Source organism: Salvia hispanica, chromosome 3 (assembly GCF_023119035.1).
Source record: "Salvia hispanica cultivar TCC Black 2014 chromosome 3, UniMelb_Shisp_WGS_1.0, whole genome shotgun sequence".
NCBI classification, from domain to species: Eukaryota; Viridiplantae; Streptophyta; class Magnoliopsida; order Lamiales; family Lamiaceae; genus Salvia; species Salvia hispanica.
This window is the reverse complement of record NC_062967.1, coordinates 37,624,034-37,646,765: the sequence shown is the minus strand read 5'-3', so window position 1 is coordinate 37,646,765 and position 22,732 is coordinate 37,624,034. Positions and strand designations below refer to the sequence as shown.

Here is a 22,732-nt window from a genome sequence, read left to right as displayed (position 1 = left end):
TATCTCAATATTTCTTACAATAGTTACATCGTGTATATATTATGATTTGCATTTTTCAATAGAGAGATATGAATGATTATTCTAAATATAGTTTTCAAAAAGTATCAACACTTGATACTCTCTTTTTCGTTGCCCAAATAATTGTGTTTGTCTTGGTTCCATTTTAAATAGTAGTATATTTATTTAATTGTTATTTATATATATTTCTATTTAATCTTACATAGTTATTATATTTATCCACTTTTCTATATTGTTTCTGTGCATAGTCATTATTCATCTTGGCTCCACTTCACTAATAATCATAGTGGTTCTTTTTGGTTATACCTAGGATCCATGATATATTGTTTGGGCAAATTCGGTCAGAAAATTGATTATTGATTAGTATGTTGAACATTACTGATTAAATTGTTGTTAAACAGACTATTCTCCACTAGGCAATTTAATCAAAACAAAACAAAACAAAAAAAAATTAGAAAAACAACCGATCGAGAACAAAATAAAATTGAAGCAAAGCTAAGTTGTTGTAATTTCCATTTCATTTATTGTTGTTTTTTTTATGATAGAGTACCGCCTGTATATATGATTCGAGAATTTTATCTCAATATTTTTTACAATTCCTAGAGAGGGAAGAATTGCAAATTCTTAACTCGAGAATTTTATCTCGATATTTCTTACAATAGTTAGAGTACATCGTTTATATATTGTGATTTGCATTTTTCAGTAGAGAGATATGAAGGATTGTTTTAATTAATTTATTTATAATTTAAAATCGTATGATGAAAAAATATTCCGTCGTGCATCGCACGTGGGCTAACACTAGTTGTGAATAATGCTCGAGATCTTAGTGATTTAAACAATTATTAGACGAAGTGAAATGAATAAAACTGCAGCCGAATTTTACTAATTAAGTCATATGGATATACATAAATTTGTGTCTAACACCCTTCCTCAAAAAATCTTAAACATGTTAGAATTTTTTTTTTGATCAAGTTGGATCAGTCAATTATTTTTGTTTCGATTATTATAATAGAAATCAATTACTCCTATTAAGTAAGACTTATGTATAGTTTAAGTCCAATAAAATAATAAACTCGATGATCTAGCTAGATTAAGAAAATGCACGTACAAACTTGATAGTTTATATAAATACATGAAGTCTGATTTGAGGAAGAAACAAACAGGGCAGACACTCCCACAAATTACAACACACACCATAAATACATGGACAATCGAACAAGAAATAAGATGATACTCGATAGAGCATTTATTAAATTACAAGTATGCGCCACGGAGCAGATGAATGGGCGCTAATTGAGGTGGTGAGTCTCGATATCTTTGGTGACGTGGAGGCAGAACTCCATGAGTGTGTGAGGATCAGCAGTATCATCCTTCACCTTCTCGTACTCGATGGTCCACGTCACCAGGTTGTCTTCTCCTTTCGTGTCCACGTGGACCGTCGGCTTTATCTCCTTGTAATGCTCCATCAGATCCCCTTCTATCACTTTGAACGTCACTGACTTGTTCTCCTCATCTATGGCTTCGATTACATCCTTCGCCACCCATCTACACACGCGAACAAACTTTTTTCAAAACATTTCACTGTAGTGTTCCCACATAGTACTAACAATAAAAGGCACATGCGAACACACACACACACACACGTAACAGGTGCTTAAGCGTCAGTCAACCTCTTTATCTTTTTCTTTATCGATATTATCGAAAATTATCTTCAGTTCTTACTAAGTAGACGCTGACTACCTCCACCAGTCTCTATTAAATGTCCATATTTTTTACTAGTGCGGTTTGCAAGAAATTGTTTGACTTTATTAAAGTTTGTGAAATATTAGTCCTACGGAATGAAATCAGTTAGTAAAATATAAAGTTCAATTACCATAGATAGTAAAAGTGATCAAATGAGACAATTAATGAGGATCAGACGAAAATAACAAAATGAGACAGTTAATAGGGACTAAAAGCAGTAAATCTTAGTAAAACGTAAGAAAATAGGTTCAACGAGAGTCTCTGCCAATATTTTTTTTCTTCGTACCGTGAAAGTAGTTCCAGACGATGATGGATCCGACTTTGCCCCATTCGCCTTCATGCAAATCACATGCTTGGATCTTGTCTGGGCAAATTCCTGAGATCTGATGTGGCTTCTCTCTGAACAATTCATGGAACACATCTCCATCAGATTTTATGTTAATCTTATCAACCAACTTCCCTCTAAGCCCAGCCATCTTCTCTCTTTTTCTAAATATGAAATATCACAATGCAAGTTTTGATGTGATTATGAGCTTGCACACCCCTCTTCATATAGGCCTCAAAATGCTTCTAGAATCACATTTTTACTAAATTTTTAAGTTTTTCATGATGATAATGTGGGACACTGCTCACTGTCATTTCAATTATTTTAGTTTTTTTTTTTTTTTTTTTTTTTTTTTTTTTTTGCATTATTGCCTCTTAAGTTTATTGAAATTCTTATATATTTACAAGATGCGAATGGAAGAATAATTCAATTATTTGAGAATAAAATAAATAGATATCAATAATTCATGGCATACCATGAGACACGTCGATTTAATTATTGTACGATCAGAAGATATTATTATAACAATGAATACATTGTCCCACAAGGCCACAAGTCACAACTAGATGATAAATATTCATTTTCCCACGAGGCCACAAGTCACAAATAGACGATAAATATGTGAAAAGAGGATTCGATCAAATAGTAACTAATTTATAATAATAGTAATAATTAATTTTAATTTTATATGTTAAAAATATCAATATAAAGACATTAATTTATCACAATCTTGTGTTGATAAAATGTTTTGTGTTATATTTAAATTTATATTTTGTATTGATAAAATAATATATTTGTACTGATAATACGCAGAATACTGATAATAAGCAGAATTGAAAGTTACTTCCTCCATCCCCAAAAAATATGCACTTTGAGTTAGATACGGGTTATAATGCAAAATTGATAAAGCAAGAGAGAAGTAGAGATAAAAAGTAACTAAAGTATTGTTATAGTGGGAAACAGGTCCCACTTTATTAGAGAGAAAAAAGTTTTCAAATTTAAAAAGTGCATAATTTTATGGGACGGATTATATAGGAAAAAAGGCATATTCTTATGAGGTGGAGGGAATAATAGTTGTCACTGTAAATTAGTATACCTATATAAAAATGAATACACTGTCCCACAGGCCACAGGCCACAATAAATTTCAGTTTGAAAAAGGTTTCTCCTTTAATTACTATCTCCGTCCCCCAAATTTTGACACACTTTGACTCGGTACGGGTTTTAAGAAACATAATGGAAAGTGAGTTGAAAAAGTTGGTGGGATGTAAGTCCTACTTTTAAAGATTAGTTTTATAATAAAATGTGAGTATGAATGAGTGAGTGGAAAATGGGGTCCACTACTAAATGGTAAAAGGTGAAGTGTGTCAAATTATTAGGGACGGACTGAAATAGTAAACTGTGTCAAAATTTGGGGGACGAAGGTAGTACTAAATTAAAAGTTTGAACTAGCATGATTATAGATAATGAGAAACCATACCTTTAAAAAGACTTGATGTATGAAAAAATTAGTCCTTTTTTGAGAAGAAAAGAAGAAATAATTACAAATAATTATGGAACTAAACACGAGGTCGCTATAAAGGGAAAAAACTCCTTAAATACAGAACGCAGAAAAAAAAGGAAATATAGTTTGAAAACACTTAGGTCATTTTTGCTTCATAATTTAAAATTTGGATTTTAAGATGAACTAAATAATCTAAACTTGACCTAGATCATTTAAAAATCGGAATTTCCTACGATGAACTAAAAACGAAGTAAAAATAATCTTAAAATCGAGTTTGTACCATTCTTGGAGAGGCAGGTTGAGGACGTATCTCAGATGGGCTGACTACGCTATGATCGCAACAGCCACCGTTGTAAGTCCAAAAACTAAGATGATATTCTTGAACGAATTGAAACTAGTTTTCTGCAACTGGACTCTTAAGTCTTATCAGAATGCTCATCTTCTTGAAACTGGTTAATTTATGTATTAGGTAAGTATGCCTACTAAGAGCAATCTTGTTAATTTGGCTTGTGATTTTGACAGTGTTTATCGAGAGCTCTGAGGATCGAGAATCCCAAGTTGTTGATGGCGGCATCAGCTTTGGTTCTGCCTATACAACCCCTCATGGTTTCAGCAGTCCACACCGGGATTATGGTGGTAGTTTTATGTTGGACATTATTTATCATCATATATTCAAGATTGCATAATTGAATATAAATAAAGCAAGATCTTCGAACATCATGTATTTCACGTAAAACCATAAACTTAATAGGATCGAAAACTTACCTTCACGATCCATAACGGAAGTGATTGGGGAAGACTGAGAGAATTTCCTCAGGCTTTCTTTGGCGTAGTAGCGCAGCTCCAACTCCAAGGATTTGTTTCTCTCTCTTTCCTTCGTTTATGTGTTCTCTATAATGTGTGTGATTTGATGGGATCACCACACTTGTATATATAGGCAGAGAGAGGACAAACCCTAATTATAAAACGTTAAAAGCCCTTTCCATCAAAGAGGCCCAAAATAATTAGTAAATACGTTTCTTATTGATCAAGAATATAATTGATCACAATCAATTAATATACACGTTTATTCAATCAATTGGAAACACTAATTGATTACAATCAATTATTTTAATATCAACTATTAAATTAATTGTAATCATGCCATATATATATACTCTCTAATTGAGTAGCCGAATGGAGGCTAATCAAAATGTATATATATATTCTCATTTATTGGTTAGTAATAGGAATGAAGATATTCCTTCTAATTCGACCAATTAATGCCTAGTTAAAATAGGCAATATACATTATGGCTAATTAATTGATTGAAGACCAATAATTAATTGATAGCTAATTAATTAGGGAAAAATGTGTCTTGTACCAAGTTAATGTATTATATTAAAAATCCAATTCTATTTAAGATTCTATCACATGTCACATATGTGAGACATAAAACTTACATTCTCCCACTTGGCGAACATGTGGGACACAAAGTTTTCGATTCTCCCACTTGTCACACTTGATAGAGCCACAGTAAAATAGACATAGTAAACATAAGGCGCGCATAATATTGGACTTTATAAATACTTTCATCATTGGCAAACATAAGTATTATATTAGAGAGACTACTAATGCGGGTCATGGCGGGCGTATATCATTCAATCGATATAGTTCCTTCCATGTACCACATCACCAATATCCACTCTAATATAATCTATAAGTGACACCGCGTCCGTAATTGTCTTATTTCAAGACCTCCTGCATTAATACTAAAAACGTACATATGCATATCAAATAATAAGTATATGCAGGAAAAGTAGAAACAACTTTATTGAATTCAAAATATCCATAACTTAAGTGTCTGAACCAACATGGAAACATAAAGATTAGACGTTTCCATACCCAAGACCCATTCTGTTAACTTATTCCATAAATGTCTTAGGCGGTAACGCCTTAGTCAATGGGTCAGCAACTATAAGCTGTGTGCTTATACATTCTATAGATATTATTTGTTCCCTGAACTTCATCTTTCATGACAAGAAACTTTAATTCCATGTGTTTAGCTCCTTTGGATACTTGTCATTCTTAGAGAAAGATTCGATTGCACTATTATCACAATACATTTCAAGGGCTTGGATATTAAGGAGACAATACCAAGGCCTGAAATAAAATTTTGCAATCATTAATGCTTCAAAGCAAGCCATAAATTTAGCTTTAATGGAAATCCAATCATTTCTAGTTGATCAGATTTCCTTAATGTGAGCATAAAATCTTTTGTTCCCTTTAAGTATCTCATTATTATCTTTGCAGCTCTCCAATGTTCAATGTCAGGGTTACTTTGGTAACGACCTAACAATTTGGAGCGCAAAGCTTACAGACTTGAGCATGCATCAAACTTCCCACGATAGATGCATAAAAAATATTTTTCATCTCGTTCTGTTCTAATTCAGTTTTTGGACATTGATTCAAATTGAATTTGTCACCTTTATGAATTTGAACAACACCAGAACATGCACTCATGTCGTATCTCTCTAAAAGATTTGATCTATGTAGCTTTTATGAGACAATCCAAGAGTCCACGTGATTGATCACAAGATATTTCTATCCTATGACATAGGATGTCTCATACATATCTTTTATGTTGAAATTTTTAGAGAGATAATTTTAGTGTCATGTAGTAATCCAATGTCACTACTAGCAAGCAATATATCATCAACATACAAAACCAAAAATATGAACTTGCTCCCACTAACCTTGAGGTATATGCACCGATCAACGGTGTTCTCTTTAAAACCAAAAGCAATAATAGTGTCATGGTATTTAAAATACCATTGTCGAGAAGCCTGTTTCAATCCATAAATTGATGTCTTAAGTTTGCAGACTAAATTTTCTTTCTTAATGAAGTCTTCAAGTTGTTTCATGTAGACTTCTTCTTCCAAATCATCATTTAGAAAAGTAATTTTCACATCCATTTAATGTAGTTCCAAGTCAAAATAGGCTACAAGTGCCAAAATGATTCTAAGTGAGCCCTTCTTTGATACTTGAGAGAAAGTCTATTTACAATCAATGCTATCTTTTCTGAGTATAACCTTTGACAACAAGTCTGGCTTTAAATCGTTAGATTAAACCATTTATGTCGAATTTGGTCTTGAAGACCCAATTACACCCAATACACTTTTGTTTATCGGGTAATTCGACAAGGTCCCAGACTTTAATCCATAGATTTTAACTCATCTATCATGCATTAATCCATTTATTAGAATTATTACACTTAATGGCTAGTGAATATGAAACTGGATCATTACGTATTCCTATATCACATTCGGATTCTTGGAGATATGCCACATAGTCATCAGAAATGACACTTCTGTAGATGCTTCTTCCACACCTATGTTCAATGACTTTGGCATCATCATTAAGTGGTTGGTCATTCAAATATTGTTAGGTTGTTCAACAATATTTGACACACTTAATTCTTGAGGAAATGAGGGAAGAAGGTTATACCCTTATTTCATTAATGACCGCATTACGAGTGTTAGAACTCCCACTGATCTCACTATTCTCAAAGAATCATATATTTCCAGTTTCCATAATTCTCATGCTATCATTAGGACAATAAAATCGATAACCTTTGGATTTTTGTAGTAACCCACAAAATAACCACTAACTGTCCAAAATCCATTTTTCGTTTCTTGCAAAGAGTATACTCTAGTTTCCGCTGGACAGCCCCAAACATGAAGGTGCTGGAAACTGGGTTTTCTATCTGTCCAAAGTTCATAAGAAAGTCTTTGGTACAACCTTACTAAAAACCCAGTTTAATACATAAATAGCGGTTCTAAGAGCATAAATTCACAACGTTATGGGTAAGGTAGAATTATCATACTTCTAACCATTTCCATGAGAGTTCGGTTTCGTCTCTCAGCAACATCATTCTGCTGAGACGTACTTGGCATAGTGTATTAAGCACAAATGTCATGCTTTTCTAAGTATTTGGCAAAAGGTCCATGTAATTGACTTATTTTAGTGGTACGACCATAAAATTCACCACCTCTATCAGATCGAATAATTTTCACCTTTCTATTTAATTGCCTTTCAACCTCAGTCATAAAATGTTCAACTGTGCCTGAGATTTTTCTTGCAATAAATAAATCCATAACGCGAAAAAATCGTCAATAAAAGTGATAAAATATTTTTCTCCACCAAAAGTCGAGACATCAAAAGGTCCGCAAATATTTGTATGTATAATTTTATGGAGCTCATTGCTTCTTGTGGCATTTTTACTATTGTGTTTGGTTTGTTTACACTTAATACAATCCACACAAACGGTAATGCTTTGTAAAGTCTAAATTCGAATGAATATTATCCTTTGTAAGCCTCTTAATTCTTTCACTAGAAGTATGATCCAGTTCCTTTATGCCATAAGAATGATAAATTCGAATGAATATTATCCTTTAGACGCTCATTCGGTTGCAATGTGAGCATGAGATGCACCCATTCCATACTTCTTCATCTTATGCTTCTCCTAGACCAATACGTTTTCCAATTCTTTAAGAGTCCACTAATCTTTTATAGTGAATCAATTTGGAATGGTCCATATTGAGGAGGTAAGGAAATTAGGGTCAATTGGACAAGGAAATCCTCATTCACCTATAATCCTAATTTCAGCTTAGAAGAGATGTTATTTATGTCCATCACATGCTCGTACATAGTCCGAGAACTATTATATTGCATGCTCATGAGATCCTTCATAAGTTTTCCTGCAATAGACTTATATGCGGTTGTGAAGCGATCCTCAACATTCTGCAAACATTCTTTTGCAATGTCAGTCGTTGAGAGACTTTATCTGCAACGAACATTCTAATGAACTGTAAACTTAGTCCAGTTAGATTTTTCCCTAGCATTATGGGTAATCAGCCAACTACTTTGATCATAAAATAATTGGCTTATCATTCAACAGTGTTAGGTCCAAGTCCATTTACTCCAAGAGTGAACTTAAGTTTCTCTTTCCATTTAGAGTAGTTAGTTCCATTAAGTTGGGGAACGTTTGAGGTAAACATACTAGTAGAAAAAAAAAATGCTTGACATTATAGGAGCAATTAAAAGAATGAATGCTCACATATAAAAGCTTTGAATAATAACACAAACATTAATTTGAAAATCCATATCATGAGCCAATTATGAAAACTCCTTTGGGTAGTCTTCATACAATAATAAAAATCATGCTTTTAATATCCATATCTCAGTTCAATAATTGAGTACTAATAAATTGGCGTTACCTTTGGGTAATCGACACCAATTTAAATTATTAACTCCATTAGTGTTTATTATGTCGCAAAGACTATTTCCTTTTGGAATCTAGACCTTATAACAAACAAACTATTTAGATAATGAATAGCCACAACAAGCATGATGATTAATCGCATACATAGATTTTCATATTAACTTGATTATAAACTCTTCTCATTTTACCTCACTTTGGTGATTGCAAAATAAACATAATATAATCAAGAATGTATAGCGATTAATTGCTTAAGCAGATTTTCACTTAATTTGATTATAAACTATTATTTTACCTCACTTTGGTGATTGTAAAATAAACATAATATAATCAAGAACATATAGAGATTAATTGCTTAAACAAATTTTAATATGAGTTTGATTATAGACTCTCCTTATTTTGCCTCACTTTGGTGATTGCAAAATAAACATAATATAATAAAAATACATGTTAAAACGAGAATTGACTTATGTAATCATTCATTCCACCATTTCGGTAGATTCATAATCATAAAACATTTAATTGAAATCTCAATTCATCAATGCATATATTCAAATTCAATTTATATAAAATATATACACAATTAAAATATCCAAATTAATTCCACATATATAAATAGAATCAATATGGAAATAATATATTTCAAAGTATAATCGTACAAAATAACAGCCTTTAATTGATAAAATAATTAAACAAATATAATTCACAAACAAATTATGCGAAATCATTGAACCCACTGCCTTTTGGTCGTACAGGAACAGTAAACCATAAAGAGAGAATAATTAATACATAATCAAATCATGTGAATCAAATAAATATTTAGGCAGAAACAGTTTAGCATAAAACATCCGAATCAAAATATAAAGGTTCAACTTAGTCATATGTATTCATCAATGTCACGTAATTTCATGAATCTAACATTATTTGAAATCATAATCCATTAAATTTCAAAGAAAGCGCGCACCGAATATACACTAATATGATTCTAAATTAATCAAATCCAAAATTTATGGTTTTGATAATACGAAAATACATGAGTTCTCAACCATACTCTGATACCACATGTTGGACATTATTTATCATCATATATTCAAGATTGCATAATTGAATATAAATAAAGCAAGATCTTCGAACATCATGTATTTCACGTAAAACCATAAACTTAATAGGATCGAAAACTTACCTTCACGAGCGGAAGCGATTGGGGAAGACTGAGAGAATTTCCTCGGACTTTCTTTGGCGTAGTAGCGCAGCTCCAACTCCAAGGATTTGTTTCTCTCTCTTTCCTTCGTTTATGTGTTCTCTATAACGTGTGTGATTTGATGGGATCACCACACATGTATATATAGGCAGAGAGAGGACAAACCCTAATTATAAAACGTTAAAAGCTCTTTCCATCAAAGAGGCCCAAAATAATTAGTAAATACGTTTCTTATTGATCAAGAATATAATTGATCACAATCAATTAATATACACGTTTATTCAATCAATTGGAAACACTAATTGATTACAATCAATTATTTTAATATCAACTATTAAATTAATTGTAATCATGCCATATATATATACTCTCTAATTGAGTAGCCGAATGGAGACTAATCAAAATGTATATATATATTCTCATTTATTGGTTAGTAATAGGAATGAAGATATTCCTTCTAATTCGACCAATTAATGCCTAGTTAAAATAGGCAATATACATTATGGCTAATTAATTGATTGAAGACCAATAATTAATTGATAGCTAATTAATTAGGGAAAAATGTGTCTTGTACCAAGTTAATGTATTATATTAAAAATCCAATTCTATTTAAGATTCTATCACATGTCACATATGTGAGACACAAAACTTACATTTTAATTTTACATATCTAACTAACTTCTCTTGATGTGAAAGGAGGGTTGAGCTTAAAACATTGGATTTTGGAGATTTCCAGCCTTGTAATGAGTTTGTGATTTGTGATCAACGTCAAACCCTTTTTTAAAGACTGAACTAGAGATCAAATTAATGATTATTACCATATTTATCTGAATTTTTTTATTGATTTAAGGGTAATCTTGGAGGATCAAATCTCTCCTTCTCCATCCTTCCTTCATCTCACCGCTGCTGTCTCGGAGAAGGTCTCGCTTTCACTGCTGTGGGCGTTCAGTTTGTGGAACAGCCAACAGTCCGTACTCCGTCCCCTCGCTCCAGGCTGTTCGTCACTGAGCAGCACTCAGCACCACTGCTGTCACGGTGTAGCCAACAGCTCGCCCGTCACGTTTCTGCAGCCGGAAAACAGAAGGAAATCTTCATCCGCCGACGTAATTCAGTATCATTTTTCAGCTTGAATACATGCTGAGCAAATCAACAAAAACAATAAAATAGAGGCAGATCTAATCGAAGAGTCGATCTCCGCGGAAAACAAAAAGAAAGTGCAGCAAACTTTGCACAAAAACTTTACTGTTGTTCCCTCGATGTATTTGGTTGATTTGTTGTTTCTGTAAAATTGTGAGAGAGAATCACAGAGATATACTACTACTACCCTACGTTTCATGGGTTACTGGAAATCCGTTTTAATCTCACTCTACACTGGATGAAGTAATAAACTATAAATGTAATTTGACAAAAATACCTTCGGTTGAAGTAACTTGGCTACCTAATGAATGTGAAAATTCACTACATCATCTCATCTCATCCATTAAAAACTAGATTTGTGAATAATGAGACTCTGATTGTAATTGTATATACATGTTTCAGGTTGCATTTGCTAAGAGGGCATTTGAGAATCCAGAGTTGAGGGTGGCTCATAATGTGCATAAGATGTCGTCGTTGTTAGGAAAGGCGTTCTTCGTGGCAGATGACCTGCTCCCCCGGACCCGTTTCTGCATGCTGCTTGGCACCTTGCTGCTGCTGTTGGAGTCACCACTTGCAACAAGCTCTTAGACAGTTAGACTAATGCAAACATCACCTGCATTCATTTGTTGCTTAATTTTAGCTAAATAAGCTAGTAGTTAGAATTGAATAATATCACAATCAATCTCAAGTGTATTTTATTTAGTTCCAAATGGAATAACAGTATTCTAGATATAACTTGATGCAGTCCAGTTATTTAATCACTACTAATAGTAGACACAATCAAACAAAAATATATCTATGCTAAATCAGACAAGCTCTTAGGCCATGCCAATAATTGTAGGTATAGTATAGTTACTTATACACGTGGATACTAAATCAGACACAAGATTGAATTAGCAGGAAACATAAATTTCATAATAATGTGAATATGTATAAATGCTAACAACCTGAGGATCAATTCACATAAATTGCATCTTTATATCTTTAACTGTCAAATTGTATATATAGAGGTGCATATATGTGTATTCAAATACTGGCTAGCTAACCGTATGATACCTATTATATTTTTCAACTATAATTTTTTAGTATTTATTTGAGTGGTTTCCACATCAAGATTCTTTACTGCACTACAACATCACTAATAAATTCAATATTTATTAAAAAAATGACTTACTGACTACCTAGCTCCAGCTACATTCATGTTGAGGGGGCTAGGCCGGTGCCAAAAGTTAATCACAAAGAAACTTGCAATAATGTATTACTACCTCCGTCCCCCAAAATTTGCTACACTTTGACCCGATACGGGTTTTAATAAATGTAATGGAAAGTGAGTTGAAAAAGTTGGTGGAATGTGGGTCCTACTTTTAAAGTATTAGTTTTATAATAAAATGTGAGTAGGAATGAGTTAGTGGAATATGAGGTCCACTACCAAAAATGGTAAAAGTAATGTATCAAATTTTCAGGGACGGACCGAAATAATAAACTGTATCAAATTTTCAGGGACGGAGGTAGTAATATATAGTTGCTAATTATCTTGAATGGCTAACTTTGCTAACTTGTCAATTATGTTCTCTTTTCGTCCCTGAAAATTTGTCACTTATTTCTTTTTTCGTTCGTCCTTAAAAATTTGTCACCTTTCACTATTATCATTTTTGGTAGTGGACCCTACATTCCACTAATTCATTCGCGCTCACATTTTATTATAAAACTAATATATATAAAAGTAGGATTCACATGTCACTAACTTTTTCAACCCACTTTCTATTACGTTTCTTAAAACTCATGCCAGGTCAAATGGTGGCGAATTATTAGGGACGGAGGGAGTACATATTATCAATATAAATATAATGATATTAAAATGTCAACATAAATTTAAGTAATATATAATATTTCTGTCAACACAAAAGCATAAATATGTCACTTAAATTTCTGTTGACATATTACTAGCATCGTGTTGACATTGATATTATGTTATATATAGTTGACAAGTTAACAATTTAAGATAGTTAGCATTTGATCATATTCCTAATTTCACTGCAGCAAAATTAATCCTTGATGATTTTAGTGACACCACTAACACTATTTAGTTACACCAAACATAAGAATTTGCATAATTTTGTTACAATACTTATAAATTTTGTGACATAGGCGCCCATCACAAAATGCCACAAATTATGTTAAGTCACAGGCTCATAGCCCATCACAAAATCATACTACAGGCTAGCTAGAAATAATAGGTAGTTGGAAACATTGCTAGCAATAAAACTGGGAGATGAAAAAATTAATAATGTGGATTATATACATATGGTTTTGCACGCAAAAAAGCATAAATGTAGCTAGAACAAGTATAGTAGACAGTACCCAATAATTCATCCACAAAATGTACTTACTAATTACTATTGAAGAAGAAGGCATTAATAGGGTTGGAGATAAGTATTGAAGAGACAAAAGATAATTAAACTGTGGCAGGTACGAGAATTAGTTGAGCATTAATAAAAGAATTACTCTATCCTTCCCACAATAAGAGTCACATTTCACTTTTACCATAAATAGTAAGTAGATCTCGCATTTCACTAACTCAATTCGCTCAAATTCTATTATAAAACTAATATAAAAAAGTGGACCTCATAATCCACTAACTCTTTCAATCCACTATTCTTTACATTTCTTAAAACTCGTACTCACACTAAATGTGACTCTTATTGTGGGACGGATGTAGTAATTAACTCAATTCTAAAAAAACACACACAGAGGCAGAATGGAATGTGAAAAAAGGTGAAACAAGACATTGAAGTCCCAATGACACACTCCTCATAACCTCATTATTGTCAAGTCGCTTTTATGTTTCCATCTCCCAAATTCCACCTCAATTTCTCCATTTTTTAATTTTTCACCACTAGTTATATAGTATGGTCAACCTATTCTTTCTTCTTACCAAAACTCCATTCTATCATAAATCGACAAGTCTCCATCTCTTAACCTAACAAACTCTATTTGTCCACATTTCTCCAGCTAAGAGAATTCCATCTATCAATCAATATATAGAGCAAGATATATACACTTTGACTAATAAGCAATATCAATGAGGATGACAACGATGACGATGATGGATAGTAGCAACAACGAAGGCCGAGAATTGAAGCCACCAGTCACTGGCTGCAAGCTCCGACATCTGATGCGACGCCCAATTTTTCCACCTTACGGCCTACGAAACCCTAATTTCGTTCCAATAAGTAAGCCATTGTTTAATTAGTTTTTTCCTTTTTTTTTTGCTTCAATTCAATAGAACTATATCAGTTCGCAAACACAGTAATATTTTAGCTGGCATCATAAAACATATCAGTTCACAGTGAACTGATATATTTTTGTGATGCCAACTGATATTAATATTGTCAATTTAAAAAAGTTCGCGTTCTCACTGGAACGGCTTGTTGCAGGTGATCATGAGAGAGCGGCGCCGCCGTTGGTGAGCACGAGGTGGAACCCTACACCGGAGCAACTGCAGGCGCTTGAGGAAATGTATAGACGCGGGATCAGAACTCCGTCGGCGGAGCAGATTCAGCATATTGCGGCGAAATTGCGGCGGTTTGGGAAAATCGAAGGGAAGAATGTTTTCTACTGGTTTCAAAACCACAAGGCGAGAGAGAGGCAGAAGAAACGTCGTCAGCTCGCCGCCAGAATCGTCCACCCTACGCCACCTGGTAATTAATTCATTATCCATTAATAATTAAATCAGTGTTGATTAACTTGTTTGATAAAATTAGATGCTACATGCAATGATGCAAACATACGTTAATTAACTTTGTTTTAATTTATACTATAATGGTAAATTGCCGGAAAATGATCAAATTTGCTAATTTCGTGTCAACGTTGCAACTTTGAATTTATTGACATGGCACGTATATGTGTAAAAATTAAAGACATGACTGACTAAGTGTATTACGCAACGTCATTAAAGTAGCTAAATATTTTGCCACAGTATGCATAATTTCCTCTAGATCCGAAATTATGGTACAACTAGAAAAAATGTCAAATATAGTAGTATTATAATTGTCTATTTTTTAAAGTTGTGGGATTAACCAGAAATTGACCAACCTTGTTAATTTTCCGGAAATTTGCCTAATTGTATATGCTACAAAAATATTTTTTAAAAATAAAGTTGATATGGTTTTGCAGGACTTATCAGGGGATATTTGGAAATTGAACAACACAGGAAGGTCTTAAACTGCTGCACACCTTCAAAGGTACACTGCAAATAACATTATTTTTTTTTCACCTAGGTAATTAATTTTGGATATGTGACATATGCATAAGGTCAAGAAATTGAATAAAAGAATGAAAGTACTTTTTGCTAGAGAATTCCTCGATTTAGGTGAAAAAATCACTCAGCTTTTCATTAATTATGTGAAAAATTTACAGGATTGTGCATCAATGCAAGGTGCAGTGATTGCTGCAGATGGATGGAATCACAAGGAGGAATTGGAAGCTAAGGCTAAGGTTGTAACTGTAGGGAATGAATGGCAGTCTGATTTGGACTTATCTTCTTCTTCAAATGGACAAGAGAATACCAAACCCTATTTTAATGGCATCACCAATCAAAATCAAACTACTCTTCACCTATTTCCCAGCCCACAACTAGAAGACAGTCACATTCCTCATACATTTACACCTACTTGCTTCTTTGAGTTTCTTCCAATCAAGAATTGAAACTTTCATTCTACTCTAGTGTTATAGATGTAACAATATTAATGTTAGTCACTCAATATATATGTACCATGTTGATTAGCTATCATTTACTTACCTATACTTTGTGTTTCTATCTATCTATCTATCTATCTAATCGACAAAGTTGAAAAGATCGCAGTCTTGGAATGACTTGAAATTCACACGAAACTTGTGAAACGGGCTAAGGTTTCGAAGCCAACACTTTGTTGAGTGTTGAGGAATGAAATTGTCATTTTACTTGTTTTTTTTAGAATTTCTTTTAAATTTTGAATTTTACTATCTTTACCTTTTCAGTATTTAGGGTTTCTGGACCACATATAAAAAGTGAAGAAAGTGTTTTGTTAACATTTTTTGGATTTGTCAATATGGTTAATTGCATTTAAAATCGTAAAATTTGTCAAATTTTAATTTGTCTTGCACCTTTTAAAATTTAAATGATAAATCACATGATGATTTTTTTGGAGAAAATTCGATGATAAATTGATGGTCACATGCAAAATTTTGGTGATGTCAACAAGAATAGTGTTGTAAATATACATTAATATGACAATTAAATAACATCGTTTTGAACCTAAAAACTAAAATTTTAAAAAACAAAACAGAACAAAATTTGGCCTATTTGGCATATTAGGAATTTTTGAAACATCATAATTCGACATTCAAATTTTGAATGTATGCAAACCAGAATTTGATCAAATTTCATAATTTTATAAACAATTAACCCTTAATAATACTACAATACATTTTTAAGAAAACTATAATTTCTGTGAATTCTCTCTTGGTTCGGTCATTCTTCTAGGACATTGACGTTAGTCAATAGTTATATTGATATGCAACTTCAAATGTGTTATAAACAAAACGCACATAACTCTTTGAAAAAGGGAAAAGGGGAATATGGATGTAGTAGTTTTAGTGATTTGGTGGTAAGTAGTGCTGCTATGTCTCACCTAGACAAAAAGCATGACACCACCTTAAAGACTTGTCCATTTTCTTGCAGCACTGCTTTTGTTTTTCATTTTCACCAAATTTGAAATCTGGCATCTTTCTTTGACATGCTCCCTTGTGTGCAGCATTATGTTCACTGTATTTTCTTTTTGTATTTTTCACTGTTTGTACATTTTGAATGAATGAAAAATAGCAACATATAAAACAAACTACTACAAAGTGAGGAACAGTATAAGATTAGAACAAGTAAGAAGGATTATTTGGATTGAAAGAAAATTAAGTCTCCACTTCTTTTACTATCATAAGCAATTTAGTGCAGATGTATAGTTAATATAATGTACATATAATTTTAGTAACTCAGCCTATTATAAAACCTAGAAAACATACAGAGGCTCAGCTTCTACCTTTCTTCTTATCCTGAAATATAAACAAGAAGATTAATGGAAAATCGGGAGAGGAAATTATATAACCAATACATCGAGGCTCATCAGTTGTCATCTAGACAATTAAGACTTGTTCTCGAAACTGTAGACCAAGCACGAATATTAGCAATACATTTTAAACAAGAACTAACATTAGGAGTTGGATGAAGCCAATGGACCTCCAACGTGCCAGCTTTTACTTCGATAGGAATGAAATCTTTCTGGTCGCACGATAGAGAAGGTTTTTCGAAGTGAACACCTGTCTCGTCTCAAATAAATTTTTTTGATGCGGCACTACTTCACTGCCAATTCCGGGTTGCTGAGAGCTCACAATTCATGTAGTGAGGCATAAATATACGTGAAACGCACTAAGAATTGAGATGTCGTATATGGGAAGATCGACAAATATGAGATAAATACTCGTGTCCAACGGATTTGGACTCCAAGATAGTAGGTATCAAGCTGCAAGAGATAAATACAGTGTTCTGAACAGAGAGTAACTCAAATTTGATGACAACAAAGACCAACTCAGTATCATCAAACCAAACCACAGTAACATAACATTATACACTCATTACTATTAAAACAACAGATCACAATGTTGTTACTAAATCTATTGCATCAAACAAAAATAAGAGCACTAAAAGGCTAAGCTACTGCAGAATCAAACCTTCAAAGAAATAGGACTATCTTCTCAGCACTTTCAAAGAATTAAGTAATCATCGGTCGTCTGTTGCTGAACCAAACGAAAAGAATTGATCAAAAATTGAAGAGAAAAGAAATTGGTAGAAGAGGGATAGAACAAGATTGAATCTTTACTTGGTTGGTGGTGGAGAAGATGGAAGCTTTGCTACATTCTTGACCTAAGGGATCTTACCTCATCACCGCTGGCAACCAAATAGCCTTTAGAGCTGAAGAAATCCCCGTAACTGACTTTGTTTAAGCTTTTTCTTCTGATTTCGAAGAAGAGTAGAAGAATTGTTTTCGAGGCCTTTTGCTACTGTCAGTATCTACCTTGTATCCTCATTTACATTTTGTTTTCACCATATGAATAATTGTAGCTACATCATTTATATGTAAGACTCAAATTTGTCTGACTTTTCTCATGAAAATGTGTAATGAGAGTAATAAGAGAATGAGATGATGCTGAGAACTTTGATTACACTACATCTTTGGTAAAAATGAATTGTACAGTGAAAGGAGTGATTTACAAATCAGAAATCAAAAACTCAACTCAGTTAGATACAAGTGTTGATTGTACAAGTAGATGTATTCAACTTCTAGTGTTTGCCTGTGTAGATCAGCTAAATCCTCCATTAAAATTAGGGGTAATCATCACATCCCTTGCTTTACAACCCCTTGAACCAGTCAAAGAATACCTATAGCCACGCCAAAATCGAAGAAAATCCAGCACAAATAATAGGACAAATATAACTCTCTGCTTCTGTATCTACCGTGTACTAGTACTACCACCTAGAGGAATCGCCTTACCGGTGGCCATCTTGCATCTCCGCTCTTGTCTGCTTTGCACATGCAATCTGGGCAGGGGAACGAGTATATTGAATCCTTCGGTCTCTTCAACTGCAAGCCTTTCGAGACAGTATATACGCGCATATTTACCATCTGCCTCTTGAAGTTTTTCCACCTGGGAAAACAACCAACCAAGTAAATGAGTTTGATGAAATCAAGAGGGGGAGGCAGCCAGAAAATAAGACACTTGATTACCCAATATTTGGATTGTCAAATAACAACGCCAACTTCCGCTTGTCTGGCCTGATTGTCCTCGAATGTCCACCATACAAGTATCTTCGATGGCCAAGCAGTAATTGCAGAAAGTTCCCACCTTGAGTTGGTACAAAAACTTCACTGTGAAGGCAAACAGTGTAGTCTATAGCTGCCATTCTGGAAGAGTAATTCTGGAAATATGTAGATAAGTTCAGAAACATACATTGGTTGCAATTATGATAAGTTCAATGAAAAAAAAGTTAGCTGTTGAATCAGGACCTCAAATGGAGCTAGTTCCTCAGGAGACGCCAGTGTTTCTTTGGTTTGTAATAATGGAAACATTTCCAGGAGAGGAGCCATATACTTCTCAGAGTTGTATATCTTTCCAGATGCAAGATAGATAGAAGTGCTTTTCCCAAAGCCCATACCCCTCAGCATAAGACCTAACTGATTCGTTAACATTACTAGGAGTCAAAATCAGCTTTACACAAAATGCAAAGAACAACCTTGTTATTCAAAGAAAATATGAAACTTAATGCAGGAAGGTCATTACTAGAGCTCACTCACATGGTGATGGGGGCTAAACTGAAAGGAATAAAGAAATATGTAATACCTCTAAAGGTGTTAAGGGACAGCTTCCATTTAGTCTGATTGCACCAGGATTTATGATTCGACCTGGTTTGGTAAATTTTCCTTTCCATCCTCTTTCTCTTGCAGCATCCATGTCTACTTTTTCTTGCTCTCCACCATCGTATACGCAACAAGAGAAAGCGACCATATCCTACACAAGAGCACATTCAATACTTCACTGTGAAGAGTTTAATACATTGAAATTCCCTTGACCCACCTCCTCAAATCGAAGATGCACAGATATATATTTTCCACCATTTTTGGCACTGTGCTTTTTCATTCTTTCTACCAAGAGTTTACCAAGAGTTGATATAGGATCTGAAAATCTTAGTGCTTGATAATTTGCCAAGCATCTAAGTAGTTGTACAGCCAGAGGAGCATCTGTCGACAGCCGATTTGCAAAGGGGGACACTCTTATGATCCTGATTAGCAAGTACAGAAGGATTGGGTGCAAAGCCAAGAAGAGAAAAATTAAATAAAGATACTTAGGCATGAGGAGGTAATAAGAAAGTTTACTAGAAGTCTGTAAGCAATAGAGGTGATGCATTTAAAAATGGGAAGATAATGAATCATTCCAATAGAAAAGTTTAAGCATGGACATCTGTACCGGTTTGCATGCAAAAAGACAGTACACATAAGATCAGCATCAGCAGCATGCCATTAGATGGTTCTAACAATTAATCATGCACCACAGTGACCACCCAAGCCCAGAAATGAATAGATAGTATGGGAAGATATTAGATGGATACAAAAAATAAATCATATCATTAAAAAGTCACACATGCATATTGGACAGGTAGAAATTTGATTTTATAACAATAATGAAGTGTGGAATGACATTGAAGAACCATTAGGACTCACTTTTCTTCAAGCAGCTTTGCAAGAACCGTATCTTTGTAGTAATTTATTGATGACCATGCATGTATTCTGAAGTTGTACACGTTGCTCAAGTTATAGTCAAATCGCTCCATTATGTTTCCTGGAATTGTCTTCACTATTCGAACATCATGTTCCAGCGTCTTTACAAAAAGTTCTTCATCATATATATCACTGAATTTGCTGTGTTTTTGAAAAAACTGAATTAGTCATCTCTACTTTCTGAAAAAAAATGCCAAATTATAAGTATTTTTTATCGGCGTGGCTTTGCACAGTGGAGGTCAGATCTACCATGCTACATATGTTTAGTTAGGATACCTTAACCTAGATATCTCATATTTTATCTTCTCATATTATGACAATGACACTACCTCCCACAGTACAGCACTCTCACTACTCATATACAGAATTTTATACTTGTTTGAATATGCAATTCATTGCAGTAGTTTGTTCATAGATCCAAAACACGACAGACGTGATATTATTACTAACCTTGAATCTCTCCAAATACTATGGAAATGGAAATATGGAATTATTAGAGTTGCGTTCAGGTAGGCAGCCACAGCCACAGCATTGCATATCTATAAACACCACAACTATGAGAGAGTGATACTTCTATCCCAATCAATGTAAAGTATAGCAAGGCTCAAGTCAAAAAATGAAGAATGCTAGCAATAGTAATATATACCGATGTTCGCTGTTGATTCAGCCCACCGTTGGCCTCAACATATATATATCCATTTGACTCAGGCAAGCCTACAAGAATAATGTTTGTTTTACATATTTTCATGAATGAAGATAACAAGGGTACACAAAAGCATACGTAAAGTTGTAAAAATATAAATCCTCTGGCTCAAGCTGAAATATATGTCGGTTAACATCAATCCTGAAGTCGGCTGATCATATGTTGCTAGTCGGCTCGTCAAACAAAACATAGAACAAATCTTTCAAAGTTGACCCGATGCATTGCAGATGAATCATGTCTAAAATAACTTAGAAGAGAGCAAATAATTATGAGCAATCCTTACCTCCTGATGATTTTTTGATGCATGGTCTCCATTCACCGTTTTTATAAGAGTTTTTCCATACAGTGGATATCTACAGGTAAGTTAAAGAGAAATCTCATTAATACTCTTATCATAGAAAAGCTCAATATTCAATCAAGTGAACAAAAAGATTCTATGCACTGTGGCTTCTCATCATTCTTAATTCCCTAAGAATTCTTAGATTCTAGAATATATCAGGAGAAGCAAGTGGTGAATTCTGCCTTAAAATAGGTGAAATATTAAGTAAAACACAGAAACAATTCGTTTACAATAAATCACATATCAAAACAACAATAGCTAACACATAAACCAACCAAATATCATGAGCGCAAACAACAAGGAGAGAATCAACAATAAATTCGATGGTTGATCACTTACTAACCGCATCAACAGACGAATTATCAGAGTCCATATCCGATCGGAGCTTGGCGTAGAGCTTGGGGCTCCGATAAACCAAGCCAGGAGTATGCGTAAGCTTAACAACAGCGGGGACGATATCAGACGGCACCGCTCCCATGTAGAACAACATGACCGAAAGGTAAAGCAGAAAAACAACGATGTATACACCCCGGTGCTTGAGCAGTGGCGACAGCAGGAACCACCAGAGCCACCGCGCGAGTGATTTAGGAGCTGGACGGACTGGCTTTGCGGCGCGGCGGTATCGCGGAGAGCGGCTGCGATGCCGGGGAGACGCTGGTGGCGATCTCGGGCTGCAACTTCCGCTGGTGGGGAATTGGTACGGTTTCATCGCTGTTGCATTGGCATTATAGCAAACAGATGGCGGCGATGGTCAATTTTATCGGAAAGGATTCAAAATTGGGGAAGAAATTAGGGCAATTGTGAAGATTGTGGAAGAGGAAGAATCAGAAGAAGAGTGAGAGAAAGGAAATCGTTTAAACATTCCTTAATCATTCAATCATTAAATCAATTACTTCCATAAATCAATTTATATCCATAAATGTTTGAATAATCATTAATTCCGTGGTGTAAAGGGTTGAAATTGTGAAACTTACCTTAATTCCAGTATTTCTTTACTCCCTCCTTTCCATAAAGATAATCTCACTTTGACCCGGCACGAATTTTAAGAAATATAATGAAAAGTGAGTTGAAAAAGTTGGTGGGACGTGATCCTACTTTTAAAGTATTAGTTTTATAATAAAATGTGAGTAGGAATGA

General features: G+C 33.9%; 3 protein-coding genes and 1 pseudogene across 5 annotated transcripts; 2 read left to right on the top strand and 2 right to left on the bottom strand.

The window, feature by feature from the left end:
- Nucleotides 1-1,117: 1,117 nt before the first annotated feature.
- On the bottom strand, nt 1,118-2,219 carry LOC125216036 (kirola-like). The gene is made up of 2 exons (XM_048117638.1): nt 2,048-2,219; nt 1,118-1,563 (listed from the first exon to the last, which is right to left on the bottom strand). Exons 1-2 carry the CDS (start codon nt 2,089-2,091, stop codon nt 1,308-1,310), a joined length of 300 nt encoding a protein of 99 aa, XP_047973595.1. The 5' UTR covers nt 2,092-2,219; the 3' UTR covers nt 1,118-1,307.
- Nucleotides 2,220-3,432: 1,213 nt separating this feature from the next.
- LOC125210075 lies at nt 3,433-11,783 on the top strand (annotated as a pseudogene).
- Nucleotides 11,784-14,144: 2,361 nt separating this feature from the next.
- On the top strand, nt 14,145-16,033 carry LOC125208907. Its single transcript, XM_048108433.1, has 4 exons — nt 14,145-14,420; nt 14,625-14,888; nt 15,364-15,431; nt 15,607-16,033. The coding sequence occupies exons 1-4, from the start codon at nt 14,270-14,272 to the stop codon at nt 15,892-15,894; spliced, it is 771 nt and encodes a 256-aa protein (XP_047964390.1). The 5' UTR covers nt 14,145-14,269; the 3' UTR covers nt 15,895-16,033.
- Nucleotides 16,034-18,420: 2,387 nt separating this feature from the next.
- On the bottom strand, nt 18,421-22,454 carry LOC125209139 (protein ESMERALDA 1-like). Of its 3 annotated transcripts, none has more exons than XM_048108746.1 (10): nt 21,939-22,454; nt 21,539-21,608; nt 21,199-21,266; nt 21,003-21,091; nt 20,496-20,693; nt 19,852-20,056; nt 19,618-19,785; nt 19,284-19,451; nt 19,005-19,195; nt 18,421-18,924 (listed from the first exon to the last, which is right to left on the bottom strand). In XM_048108746.1, the coding sequence occupies exons 1-10, from the start codon at nt 22,302-22,304 to the stop codon at nt 18,753-18,755; spliced, it is 1,695 nt and encodes a 564-aa protein (XP_047964703.1). In that variant the 5' UTR covers nt 22,305-22,454; the 3' UTR covers nt 18,421-18,752. The 3 variants fall into 3 exon arrangements, with proteins under 3 accessions (XP_047964703.1, XP_047964705.1, XP_047964704.1); XM_048108748.1 differs by having other exon boundaries at nt 21,935-22,053; XM_048108747.1 differs by lacking the exon at nt 20,496-20,693.
- Between the last annotated feature and the right edge of the window lie 278 nt (nt 22,455-22,732).

What these genes read in the sequence shown, in the direction of transcription:
- LOC125208907 (XM_048108433.1), top strand. Translation starts at nt 14,270, where the DNA reads ATGAGGATGACAACGATGACGATGATGGATAGTAGCAACAACGAAGGC. An exon ending in CCCTAATTTCGTTCCAATAA is followed by an intron (nt 14,421 to 14,624) that starts GTAAGCCATTGT and finishes GGCTTGTTGCAG; the next exon opens with GTGATCATGAGAGAGCGGCG. An exon ending in ACTGCTGCACACCTTCAAAG is followed by an intron (nt 15,432 to 15,606) that starts GTACACTGCAAA and finishes AAAAATTTACAG; the next exon opens with GATTGTGCATCAATGCAAGG.
- LOC125209139 (XM_048108746.1), bottom strand. Translation starts at nt 22,304, where the DNA reads ATGAAACCGTACCAATTCCCCACCAGCGGAAGTTGCAGCCCGAGATCG. An exon ending in AGTATTTGGAGAGATTCAAG is followed by an intron (nt 20,694 to 21,002) that starts GTTAGTAATAAT and finishes TCAAAAACACAG; the next exon opens with CAAATTCAGTGATATATATG. An exon ending in TTTGACAATCCAAATATTGG is followed by an intron (nt 18,925 to 19,004) that starts GTAATCAAGTGT and finishes TTGTTTTCCCAG; the next exon opens with GTGGAAAAACTTCAAGAGGC.
- LOC125216036 (XM_048117638.1), bottom strand. Translation starts at nt 2,091, where the DNA reads ATGGGGCAAAGTCGGATCCATCATCGTCTGGAACTACTTTCACG. An exon ending in CGTCTGGAACTACTTTCACG is followed by an intron (nt 1,564 to 2,047) that starts GTACGAAGAAAA and finishes TCGCGTGTGTAG; the next exon opens with ATGGGTGGCGAAGGATGTAA.